The following is a 13,176-nucleotide window of genomic DNA, read 5'->3' on the forward strand; positions in this document are numbered from 1 at the left end:
TGTCAAACTGGGGGTCCTTGAAATTAAACAGATTGAGAATCACTGCTAGAGCTGTAAAAATCTTCTCTTATGGGGGGTCCTTGGCATTTCTTTTCAAATGGGGGTCAGCGGGATAATTAGTGTCATTTGACGTGAAAACGTTGAAATGGGCTATAGCGTACCTGGCGGTGCAGGTGTTCCTGCGGACCAGCTCCAGCACCTTGCCCACGTTGCTGACACTGCCGTCTGTCACGATGAACACCTGGCGCGGGCAGGAGCGCTGCGCCCCCTGCTGGTACACCCACGACAGCGCGGCCAGCAGGTTGGTGCCCCGCATGTCCGCCCGCATCTTCTGCACGTACTCGCACGCCTGGGCCATAGTCACCTGTGTGTGTGCGTGTGCGTGTATGTGCGTGTGTGTGTGTGTGCGTGTGTGTGCGTGAGTGTGAGAGAGAGAGAGACAGACAGACAGACAGAGAGTATGGCAAAATGGTTTAAAGGGATATTTCACTTTCAAAAAAACTTTTGGTCATTTTATGGTCTACCCAGGCTCAACACAGCAGACAGTTTTTAAGTTGCTCAATTCAGTAATTTGATATTTGATATTCATTTTAGCTGCCCCGCCCCCTTCGCATACAAACCCATAATAACTTCAAACTCCATTTTAACCATGTTAGATTAATCGAAAATACACGTCCTTTTTTTCTGGTGACTGATATTGTCCTTCTAGTTACGTTAATTTTTAATAATTATTTTTGGGGTTTTTTTGTCTCCTCCGGCCTCCTCCTGGAGGTTCTTTTCCAAAAACGAAAAAAAATGAAAACGGTAAATGAAAAGGCACGGCCCCCTCACGTACTAGGACACGGAAACTGGGAAAAGTGAAATCTCCCTTTAACCCTAATAGTCCATGAGCCAGACAAGTTTTCATTACGAAATGAGTGGGCAAAACCATAACTATATTAAATTGTTTAGAAGGTCAATATAAGTAAATTAATATATGATAACACTTCCACAGGAGCAGCTTTTTCATATTTATCACACATTTTGTTATTTTCACCTATATACATGATGGGTGAATAGGATGAAAAAAATTAAGAACTAGTGATCACCATGAAACTTCCCTAGTTGATTAATTACATGCAAACAATGATTTATTGTATTACAAGTTTTCTGAAATTGTATATTTAAATATGCAAATTAGGCATTATATAGGAAAATATGCCTGATTTTGCCTGACTGTCAATTGAATATTGTATTGACAGAGTCAACATTCTTATTTCATTTTGTTAACATGTCAAAGTCAAAGGTTTTAAATGAGGGAATATTCAATGTCCATATAGTAGCCAATGTATCATCTAACTATAAATGCAAAGTCTCTGTGTCTGTACAGCTGTATGTCTGTAATACATGTCACACGAAAACCGTTCGCCCCACCTACTTCAAATTCGACACACGTTCTACACCCGCACAGGGAGTGCAGTGCCCGGTGTCGAGTTGGTCGGACCCATGGTTGTCCAGAACCGCCACAAAAGGCCTCTGCCCGGGCCACAGCTGACATCACAAGGCCTCTGCCTCTGCAACTCCATATTTGGGCATGCCTAAATACGGGTTCGTCCCACCGACTTCTGACATCTGCATAGACCCCATATTTGGGCATGCCTGACAAAGATGGGCATAAAAGGTGATACTGCTGACATCACTTCTGACATCACCATGACTTGACCAGCTCAACAGAACGATGAATTGGCTAATAGATGGCAGTTACAGATCACCTTTTTTACATGCCGGATGTGCGTGACGCACAACAACGTGCACAGAGAGATAACGGTCGAATCCGCTGGTCAGACAAAGCACGAGATGCACGCCTAAAGCTGCAAGATCTGTGGTTGGTGTCAATGCAGGATGCACTCTCAGTCCACGGCCACGCATCACCCTGTGTCCAACCAACATCATCTATCCATTCACTCTGCCCCACCAACAGTTTCCAGTGAGACCCTGCTTCGGCATGACTGTCAATAAGTCTCAGGGCCAGACACTACACCGTGTTGGGGTCTTCTGCATGAGGAACTTCTTCAGCCAGCCCGGTGTCGAGTCGGTCAGACCCACGGTTGTCCAGAACCGCCACAAAAGTCCTATGCCCGGGCTCTAGGCAGGGCCCCTGCCCAGTGATCCCACGGGCACTGGCCCGTGGGAGCACTGGTAAATTCAGTCCTTTATTTCCGAGTCAGTCAAGGCTGCCTCTGTGATAATCAGGTCCTCTTCTTGGGGTTGGTTATGGCATGGATCATTTGTGTGCAGAATTTTGCATTAAAAAGCCATTTAAGCATATATGAAAGTATTGAATAAGTAAAATGACTATTCCAATCAATTACCCATACTTGAATTATGCAGAAAGGTGTGATTATAGGTCTCTACACAATAATGGCTCAAACGTTTATCATATATTTTTGTAAGAATGTGTGTGCAGGTAATATAGGGGGCCACATATTCAATGCATGATAACGACCACTAAGCTTTGTGTATGCAATGGTTATCATGCCAAACTGTGAAGTAGAGATGCACAACAAGTCAAAAAAATCACACCAGCTTTGCCCACCGATTTGATTCTATAGCTATGGCCCTGGCTCGTGTTATCACACTATAATAGTGTTTCTGATTGTATCTCTAGAGTTACAAAACGTACAAACACATGTTACCACTCATATTAAAGCTTAGAATGGTGAGCAGTTTTCTATAGCCATTAGGAACATGTTGGTTCTTAGCACACACTTCCAAAATGGGGATATTTGCAAGCCTTATTTTAAATTTGTGTGTAATGTGTGTCCAAAATACTGCATTAAAAGCCCATTTAAGCATATATGGAAGTTTTGTGGAAGTAAAATAACCATTCCAATCAATTCCCCATATTTGAATTATGCAGAAAAGTGGTTTGATTGGTCTCTGCACAAAGTAAGGTTCAAAAGTTGATCATATATGTGTTGTCACAATTTGCATGTGGCAATATAGGGGTGCATGTACTCAATGCATGATAACTACCACTAAGCTGCTAGTCTGCGATTGTTATCATACAAAAATGTGAAGTAGAGATGTACAGCTAGTCAAAAATTCAAACAAGAATTTGCCCACCCATTTCGTAATTAACGCGCAAATTAGGGGGGGTCTAGCTCATGGACTATAAAGGGCCACATTAGCCCCATATGGAACCTCTCCGTCCACTAGTATGTACAGCTCCAAGGTCCCACTCACTTGTCTACCGGCAAGTTACACTTTGCACAATTCTTACCTTTTTTCCGCACATCGTATCCAAAAGGTAAAGTTCGGGGGAACTGCTCTCAGATGTTTTATTTTTAGCGGCCACATGCGCAGTACTGCTTCCGTAAGATTGCATTGGGAAAACATGGTACAGACTGAAACGCTTAAAATAATATCGGTTTTAGCCCATCATTTGTTTTGTGATAATTGTGTGTATTGTATGTGAAGCTGAAAAAGCCTTTTGTGACGATGAAGTCTGCAGATTCAATCTGTGTTTTCTGGGGAAGCTTTAAAATAAAATACTATATTAATGTATATACTATAGTCTATAAAATAAAACTACAGGTACTATATTCAAGCGGTTTATGTTGGGATATATGGGCCAAAATTTCAATATGGTGCACCACAGGTTCTTTCTTTTTCAGAAACTTTTGTTTTGTAATACAGATAAATATTGGTTTTTGACCAAAATATTGGTTATCGACCATAACACTAACAGCAATGTTGAGATTGCTTAAATTATTAACAGTGCATCCCTACTATCGCTATATATATAAAATAAATTGTTCTAACTAAAAATGGATGGCAGCTTGCACACCAACTATAAAAGCAACTATAGGTATCGTTTGGATCACTTTCAGCGTAGTGATTTTTATATGAGTGCTGGAAATATTCACTAGACAACCATTCAAAAATGTCCTTCCATCGGAAGGACATGTGGGATGCAGTCGCAGTCTTTCTGACCCTATGAACGTCTTGTTATTAATCTTGATTTGGATCTGGAGACAATTATGAATAGCTAATGCTAGCTGGCTGGCATTACCGCAGGTTGTCTGTCAGATTATCCATAATTATATCCCGTCCTTCAGCACCATGGAGGCGCAGATCTCTCCCTTCCTCTCTAACCCTCGGTGTGGGCTATCATGACAAAGCTGGACTGCAGCACGCCGTTTGATGCACCATTTACAAAACGTCATCGTTCTTCGGTGTGGACGCCAATTCAATTATCGTCATAGTTATCGTGTTCAGTGTGAGTGGCGCTTAAAGCTAAATTAATAAGTCAACCAACTGCCCAACGACTGTTAAGTCATTGGCTGTGTACTAAAAACCATATACAGTTGGGTGCCACCGATATTGTCCCTTATCATTTGACCCATTTAGGCCTGACCTCAAAATTAAAAAAAAATCCTTCTAAATCCTCCAGTTTTCTGAAATAAATATTTTCACGATTTTTCAAAAATAGCAGACCTACAAGCTCGTAGCGCGCCACTCGGTGGCGCGCTATGAGCTTGTAGATCTGCTATTTTTCAATAGCTAAATTATAACATAATGTTTAAAACACCAAAAGGGGTTTTGCGCAGATCACGCAAACCTCAGCAAAAAGAAAAGGACAATATCGATGGCCTCCAACTGTACACTATGTTCAAACTTAGCCTAGTTATAGGTTATTGTTTTTAGTAATTCATACATCTCGACTTAAAAGCCATTTAAGCTATAACTATAGCTAAGTTTGAGCTTAGTGTGAGGTGGTGCAACTGGCTCCAGATGTCCCGGCAAGAATTGAATTGAATGAATCTGATCAAAGAGTAAACTCATTATGTTAGCACCTGCCTCAAAGTGTCTTCCAATCACATCATGGACAAGCATGGCCTGACAGGAGAATGTTGGAAGGTATAACTAAGTACTCAAGTCTGGTACTTTCACTGTATTTGGGCGTTTCCATTTTTCAATACTTGATACGTTCTATACTCGAGGTAGATATTGTACTTTCTTTACTCCACTACAATTACTTGAAAACATGATGACTTTGCCAAAAATAGCAAACGTATTATACAGGGCATGAGTTGGTGTTTTGTGTTGCATTGTTGCGTTGTATGAATGGTGTATGTAATAATATGAAATATGTTGTTTATTTGATGATGTGTTTGAGACTCCAGGAAGAGTAGAGCTGCATGCTGTGATGCACAATAAGCCAATGGGGATCTAATAAATAAATCAAATCAAACAGTAGACACTGGTCACTTAGTTACTGTCCAGTGTCTGGCCCTGCCAGCAGGTCATCTCCCCGCGTTGCCTTAGCAGCAGCGGAGGAGGTTCAGGTTTAAGCCACACGTGGGCTCTGCGGGAACAAACGCTACTTTAAACACATCATGTTAAACCAACCATAATGGTGACATTTCATGCATGCTAACCACGCAGATAGCCTCCACATCCAACCTGTTACTTTAGGGTCTGTAACGCCAGAGTGTACAAACAGAACGGTCGACCGCACATAGGGGTCCTTGTGGGTGGGGGTAACAGGGTTCCAGGGGGTCCCCCACAGCAAAATGAGTGATATTAGCATCAAATGTCTGCTTCACCACTTTAACCCAATGCATGCAGTGCATCAGGTATTTAAAAAAAGCTGATTTAAAAGCTCACAAAGCATCACATAATATATATATATATATATATATATATATATATATATATATATATATATATATGCTGTTGGGCAGAAACCAGCTAACTCCGAAATGTTCATTTTTCAGGAAATGGAATATGTATAAAATTAGGGGTCAAGCCCCCCCTTATTGTTTTCGTACTTATTCTGCCATTTTTGCCCCGTTTTGCCAGTTCTGTGCTGTCGTTTTCCACGACATTCGGCAATATGGTAGAGGGAATCGCTAAGGAACTGAAGCTCACAGTCATTCGTCAAAGGACCTCCGACCTTTAGATCTCCCAATGAATTCATTATATGATAGGCTCTATCCACTCTTGACATCAAAAAAGTGACGCCAAAGATTTTCAGATGGAGGGGTCCCTGGCACAAACTGTTTTCAGTTTTCTGAGAAGCTCTGGGACAGACAGGTGACAGAGAGAAGAGAACTCACGTCAGTGCAGAGCTTGCTGCTGGTGAACAGCGTCCTGACGGCGGTTCCAAAGCCCACGATGTTCAGCATAGTGCCGGGTGGCAGGCTCTTCAGAGCTACCAGCATGCCCTCCTGGAAGAAAGACACATGTTACATACAGCATGGTGCCGGGTGGCAGGCTCTTCAGAGCTACCAGCATGCCCTCCTGGAAGAAAGACACATGTTACATACAGCATGGTGCCGGGTGGCAGGCTCTTCAGAGCTACCAGCATGCCCTCCTGGAACAAAGACACATGTTACAGCATGGTGCCGGGTGGCAGGCTCTTCAGAGCTACCAGCATGCCCTCCTGGAAGAAAGACACATGTTACAGCATGGTGCCGGGTGGCAGGCTCTTCAGAGCTACCAGCATGCCCTCCTGGAAGAAAGACACATGTTACAGCATGGTGCCCTGTGGCAGGCTCTTCAGAGCTACCAGCATGCCCTCCTGGAAGAAAGACACATGTTACAGCATGGTGCCGGGTGGCAGGCTCTTCAGAGCTACCAGCATGCCCTCCTGGAAGAAAGACACATGTTACAGCATGGTGCCCTGTGGTAGGCTCTTCAGAGCTACCAGCATGCCCTCCTGAAACAAAGACACATGTTACATACAGCATGGTGCCGGGTGGTAGGCTCTTCAGAGCTACCAGCATGCCCTCCTGGAAGAAAGACACATGTTCAGCATGGTGCCCTGTGGTAGGCTCTTCAGAGCTACCAGCATGCCCTCCTGAAACAAAGACACATGTTCAGCATGGTGCCCTGTGGCAGGCTCTTCAGAGCTACCAGCATGCCCTCCTGGAAGAAAGACACATGTTACAGCATGGTGCCCTGTGGTAGGCTCTTCAGAGCTACCAGCATGCCCTCCTGGAAGAAAGACACATGTTACATACAGCATGGTGCCCTGTGGTAGGCTCTTCAGAGCTACCAGCATGCCCTCCTGAAACTAAGACACATGTTACATACAGCATGGTGCCCTGTGGTAGGCTCTTCAGAGCTAACAGCATGCCCTCCTGAAACAAAGACACATGTTACATACAGCATGGTGCCGGGTGGTAGGCTCTTCAGAGCTAACAGCATGCCCTCCTGCAGTGTTAATTTTGTTGGCTAAGACTAAGACTAATTAAAAGACTACGGTTTGTCAGAAGACTAAATAGGACTAAGACTAAATGGCCTGTTATTCAAAAGACTAAGACTAAATCAAAATATTCTTAAAAAATGAACACTGCCCTCCTGGAAGAAAGACACAGATGTTACAGCAAAAGCCACAGCATCGTCGGGTTAGGGTGGAGAAACCATATCCAGGCTGGGGTAGACAAAACTTGATATTCTCTCTAAATCTACGGCGCTCTCCATGGTTTTGATCAGAACGCCGATGTTCTGTCCTAATTTCTGATGTAACGAAGCATCTTGTTTGGAATATTAACGCTTGTAAAGAGAGATCAGACTTATTAGCGCGTGGTAGTAATGGAACATTATACCTCCCGGATTTGGGGGGAAATGGAAGGTGGGGCTTTTTAGAGAAAAATCTGTCCATCTGCTTGGCACTCTAGCGCCTTTATTCTGAAAAGTAGTGTTAAGTGAGTCCCGATTTAGTTGCCTTCATGCGCTGGATGTTGGTGCCACTCATGTAACCATTAAGTAAGTCACCTTAATGCGCTGGATGTTGGTGCCACTCATGTAACCATTAAGTAAGTCACCTTAATGCGCTGGATGTTGGTGTCACTCATGTAACTATTAAGTAAGTCACCTTAATGCGCTGGATGTTGGTGCCACTCATGTAACTATTAAGTAAGTCACCTTAATGCGCTGGATGTTGGTGCCACTCATGTAACTATTAAGTAAGTCACCTTAATGCGCTGGATGTTGGTGCCACTCATGTAACTATTAAGTAAGTCACCTTAATGCGCTGGATGTTGGTGTCACTCATGTAACCATTAAGTAAGTCACCTTAATGCGCTGGATGTTGGTGCCACTCATGTAACTATTAAGTAAGTCACCTTAATGCGCTGGATGTTGGTGTCACTCATGTAACTATTAACACCCCGAACGCCCAGGACGAAGTTCTTTGTCCTTTCTATTAGTAACGCCCGACGCTCAAGACGAAGTATTGTCCAAAAGACGAAGTTTATTGATACGAGAACGGATCGCCTGGCTGTATAGCCCAGGCGCGCCTCCTGGGCTCTCCTCTGTGACGTGCAAGAGTGAGACATCATCAAAAAACTCCCTCCCCTGTTTAGCTGATGAAAACGAAAATCTTAAAACGTTCATAACTCCCGATCTAAATCATCCCGTCTTTTTCTGAAAAAAGATCCTGTGTTAGACGGCGGTCCAGTCGCTAGTCTCGATAGATTTATTCTTGTCTCCCGTTGTTGTTGATCGACTCAGAGTGGTGTGGCTATTGTTAGCTGCTACACACACAACAACCACTTCCGCCAGGTCCGTCCGGAAAAGGGGTCCGTGTTTATAAATCGACTGGGCGCATGAATGTAATGGATTAAATAACCCTGGCCGCTCAATGTGTTAAGTAAGTCACCTTAATGCACTGGATGTTGGTGCCACTCATGTAACCATTAAGTATGTCACCTTAATGCACTGGATGTTGGTGCCACTCATGTAACCATTAAGTAAGTCACCTTAATGCGCTGGATGTTGGTGCCACTCATGTAACCATTAAGTATGTCACCTTAATGCGCTGGATGTTGGTGCCACTCATGTAACCATTAAGTAAGTCACCTTAATGCGCTGGATGTTGGTGCCACTCATGTAACCATTAAGTAAGTCACCTTAATGCGCTGGATGTTGGTGCCACTCATGCTGCCACTGCGGTCGATGATGAACAGCAGCTCCCTGGTGGCGCGGTGCAGCTCTGCAGGCTCACTCAACACGTCCGGGCAGAAGTTCAGCATGAGCACCGGCCCGCTCAGGATGTCCTTGTGGTGCCGCTTTCTCACAAACTCGCACTGCCAAGCAACACACAATCTGTAGGCTCTGTCACAATCATTTAAGCTGGCCATGCTGGCTTTGTAAAGAAATACATTCTTTTGCCACGGACATACAAAATGACCAGACAATATTACCAGAAACGCATAAAGAGCTAGCCCTGAATGACCATAAGAGGTCTGTAACTCTGAGAGTATACAAATGGAACCAAATGGACCCTAACGGGTTCATTTGGTTTCATCTCAGAGTTAAGGGGGTCCTTGCTAAATTAAAACATTTGAGAACCACTAGTACTAGTGGACGCCTAATGCGCTTTGCCCCCGCGTCAAGTTGCAGTGTGGGTGGACCTTAATTTCCATCGACCAGCTGTCTAAGCTGTGTAAAAACCAAGGACTGTCTAAAGAGGACGAGACGCGAAGACCGTACGGGCGACGCCATGTTGCTCCATGGTGCTCCATGGAAGGAAAGAAACATGCGCAGTTGAAACCAGGAAGTTGTACATGCCCAAATTTGTGCATGTCCAACCTCCTGGTCAGGAAGAGATTCCTGACACTCGCGGCAAGAAGCATCTTTGTGACTCGACTGTGTTGATGCACTCTCACTGAAACGAACGGCAATTCCCACCACTTATCCACAAACCTTTTTCTCTGGATCACAGTCTTTGCGGACACAGCGAATGAAGTCACGGCGTGACGAGATCTGCTGTTCGTATTGGCTGAAGGAGAGCCGGCCTCTCTCCAGGATAACCAATGGGCTGTGAGCTTCTGTCCAGTTTGTAGAAGGCATATCACGTTTTTTGGGAAAACAGCAAAACGACATAATAAACAGGCCTGTTAATTGTAAAAGTGTTTATATATATTGAAATATTACTACTAAACACTTAAACCCCAGCATCTGTATTGTGGGGAAAGCCTTCGAAGATGAATAGCACATCGACAAGCTCACAGTGAGCTTGTCAATCGCAGTACGTCGACTAATACTATGGCGGAAAATGTTCGTCGACAACTACCCTTTGTCACTGACGAAAACTAAATGGAAACCAAATGAAAACTAAGCTATGATGACCTAAACTAAGACTAAATATATTGACAATTCAACAAAATAACAAATAAAAACTAGACAAAAATATTTGCAAGGGGCTATTTTCAGCAAGTGTAAAATCAGCCATTATGACGGCATTTAAGGCCAGCCAAAATACATTTTAATCGACAAAATCAACTGTAGATTTAGTCGACTATGACTAAACTAAAATGGAAATTTGCTGCCAAAAACAACACTGGCCTATTTTCAGAAAACACAGAAAATACATTATATATAGATCCCTGAGGGACTCCGGTCAACCATAGTAGGGTTTAAGTGGTCCAGTACAAAACAGATCTTATGGTGCATCCTCCACCACCCACTGGTTGTATTTTTGGACGGAGTGACTCACCGCTCAGGTGCAGAATAACCTCGATATGTCGGTCATACGGGTGCTCCTGTGCCAGGGTGATGTAGGTGGCAGAGGCACTCTGGGCGCTGGGGTCTGCATCTGCCCGAAGAGCATGAGTAGGACTCTCCAGGCCTAACAAAATGATACATAGAGCAGTGGTTCCCAAACCTTTTTCATGTCAAGGACCCCCAAATTGACACTAATTATCCTGCGGACCCCCATTTGAATAGAAATGCCAGGGACCCCCATAAGAGAAGAGTTTTACGGCTCTAGCAGTGATTCTCAACTTGTTTAGTTTCAAGGACCCACAGTTTGACATGCATTAGTCTACGTACCCCCATTTAATGGCATTTCTATCTGTGGGTCCCCCAATTTATATTGTAAAATCAATGTTAATTTAACTCTGAGAGTGTACAAATGGAACCAAACGGACCCATTAGGGTCCGTTTGGTTCGGGAAAACAGTTCTGAGTTAGGGGAAAGAAGAAAAAAATGGCAGGGTACAACACTATTTTGTTGTTTTTCTTCTTTGTAATTATTTGTTCGGCCCAAAATATTGTGTTTGTTGTCATGATTTGTCACGATCCGAGTTGGCTTTGTTCGAGGCTTACAGATCTTTAAATAAATACAAATGTCTATGGGAAAAATGCATGGGGAATTATTTCCTGGGCCTATCGTCGTCATGAAAGGTGGCGGGACTGCGACACTCCACTTCCCAGGGCTGTGGGAACATCTTGAAGATGCCAAAATGACACAATATAAAAAGTATAAATGCAGTGGTGAAAAGTAAGTATACTTTTCCCACCAATGAATAAATATTTATGAATAGTTAACTGAAATTTTTTTTCTGCCTTTATTGATAGTATCAAGTGAAGAGAGACAGGAAAGAGGGAGAGAGAAGGGGAGAGACATGCAGCAAAGGTCGTCATGAACGGGACTCGAACACTTGACACGTTGTCAGGCCAAAGCCTACATGTGGCATGCGCCTGGAGTCTGGACCACTTGGCCAGCAGGCGCCCAGTTACCTGAATCAATCTAATAAATATAAACTGTGGTGTCATACCGGCCAGCAGGCAGGCTCCTCTGACCAGCAGCTGGAAGTTGAGTTGGTAGGGCGCCAGGTTAGCCGGTGGGCTGGTGAATATGGCATGAACACACTGCTGCTCGGAGCCCGCAGAGCGCTCCTGCTTGCCTGACGTAGTGGCACCAAAACAACTGGTCGGTCTACGGACAGGAACAACGGAGAGATTACCGGTATGTCATTAACCCATTAAGAGACACGTCACCCTTTTGGGCCAAAAAAATATATGTTAATGATGTTTAGAAGATTTAGAACACTTTCCTGCAGTCTTTATGTGTGTAATATGTGGCTTTAGACATTTTAGCAGTGCCCATGATGTCACAGACACTGGGCTCAGCTTCCTTTCTGGACTACAATTCCCATAATGCTTTGGTGCACTGCTCCTCCTTGTGGATAGGGGGGGGGGGGGGGGGGGGGGCTGTCTTATTGAGACAACATGTTGTCCAAGAAGGAAGTGAGACCAGTGGCCATTTACATGGACAATCACATGTTGATTCATGTGCATTGTCCACAAACGGTGCAAACACAAACATTAAACGCCATTAACAATAAAGAGACAATATGACATAATGAGGCCTGGGCCATGGCTCAGTGGTCCAGGCACCTTGGCTGGTAATCCAGTCTGGCAGTGTGCCGCGGGTTCGACTCCCGATCCCGACGGCCTTTACTGCATGTCTTCCCCCCATCTCGCTCCCCATTTCTTGTCAGCCCTCCATAAAAAATATAAAATAAAGGCGGAAGCCACAAAAACGTAATGAGGGACAATATTTCCCTTCATTGTCAATGGCGTTTTTAAAACAAACATTGAACTAAAAACAAACAGGCGCCCCTCAAAAATACAGAAATTTAAATAAATAAACAAAGAAACAAACAAAAGAAAACAAACAGCTGTGCAGCCACACCCACCCGGTCTCCTCAGACTTGGTGGCGCCGGTGGCGGCCTTGCCGGGCGGCGTGCGTCCGGTGACGATGGGCGTGAGCAGCGCGGGGTACACAATGTGGATGGCGCCGTTCTCCAGCGTGGCCAGCTCCAGCGTGGTGCTGAGGACCACCGACACCACGTCCATGGGACCGATCACCCCCGTGGCCACCATGAAGGTGGACCGCTCCAGGTCCTCGTCCAGGATCAGATGCCCTGCAATGCATCATGGGAAGCAGTGGTTTTTTTACGACCTGGAACGCATCTGTGTCACCTTAGCTTTTAACCACTTTAACCATTATTTTAAACTTTAGCTGTTGAAAAATAGCAGATGTACAATCTGTACAATCTCATAGCACTACGAGATGGTAGATATGCTGTTTTGTAAAAGTCGTGAAAATACTGCGAATATATATTCTTTCACAGTGAGCGTTTTTAACTCAAATCTTTGCTTCTGGGGGATCCCTGGAACAAAATATTTTCAGATGGGTTCCACGGCCAAATACATATCATTTTGGTGGTCCTTTATATGAAACAGTTTGAGAACCACTGATAAAGAAAGATATGTTTTTCAGAAAACTGTCAAGATTCAGAAGACATTTTGTAGAATCGGGTCTCAGGTCTTAGTGGGTTAAGAAAAACTGACGTGTGTAAAAGTACAAAAGTATTGGTATTAAAATGTACT

The 13,176-nt window shown here is 44.1% G+C and overlaps 1 protein-coding gene across 3 annotated transcripts in view; it reads right to left on the minus strand.

Moving 5' to 3' along the window:
• vwa5b2 (von Willebrand factor A domain containing 5B2) overlaps positions 1–13,176 on the minus strand; it is a 36,030-nt gene that overhangs the window by 17,066 nt on the left and 5,788 nt on the right. For 2 of the 3 annotated variants that reach the window (XM_079529855.1, XM_079529857.1), the window contains 7 exons: positions 12,479–12,707; positions 11,555–11,715; positions 10,493–10,624; positions 9,700–9,824; positions 8,904–9,080; positions 6,105–6,215; positions 162–364 (listed from right to left, as the gene is read on the minus strand). In XM_079529855.1, coding sequence (XP_079385981.1) covers positions 162–364; positions 6,105–6,215; positions 8,904–9,080; positions 9,700–9,824; positions 10,493–10,624; positions 11,555–11,715; positions 12,479–12,707 — 1,138 coding nt within the window. The remainder of the gene's footprint in view (positions 1–161; positions 365–6,104; positions 6,216–8,903; positions 9,081–9,699; positions 9,825–10,492; positions 10,625–11,554; positions 11,716–12,478; positions 12,708–13,176) is intronic. The other variant, XM_079529856.1, reaches the window with a different exon arrangement.

The sequence above is a fragment of the Electrona antarctica genome (genome assembly GCF_951216825.1).
Source record: "Electrona antarctica genome assembly, chromosome: 19".
Taxonomy (NCBI): Eukaryota; Metazoa; Chordata; class Actinopteri; order Myctophiformes; family Myctophidae; genus Electrona; species Electrona antarctica.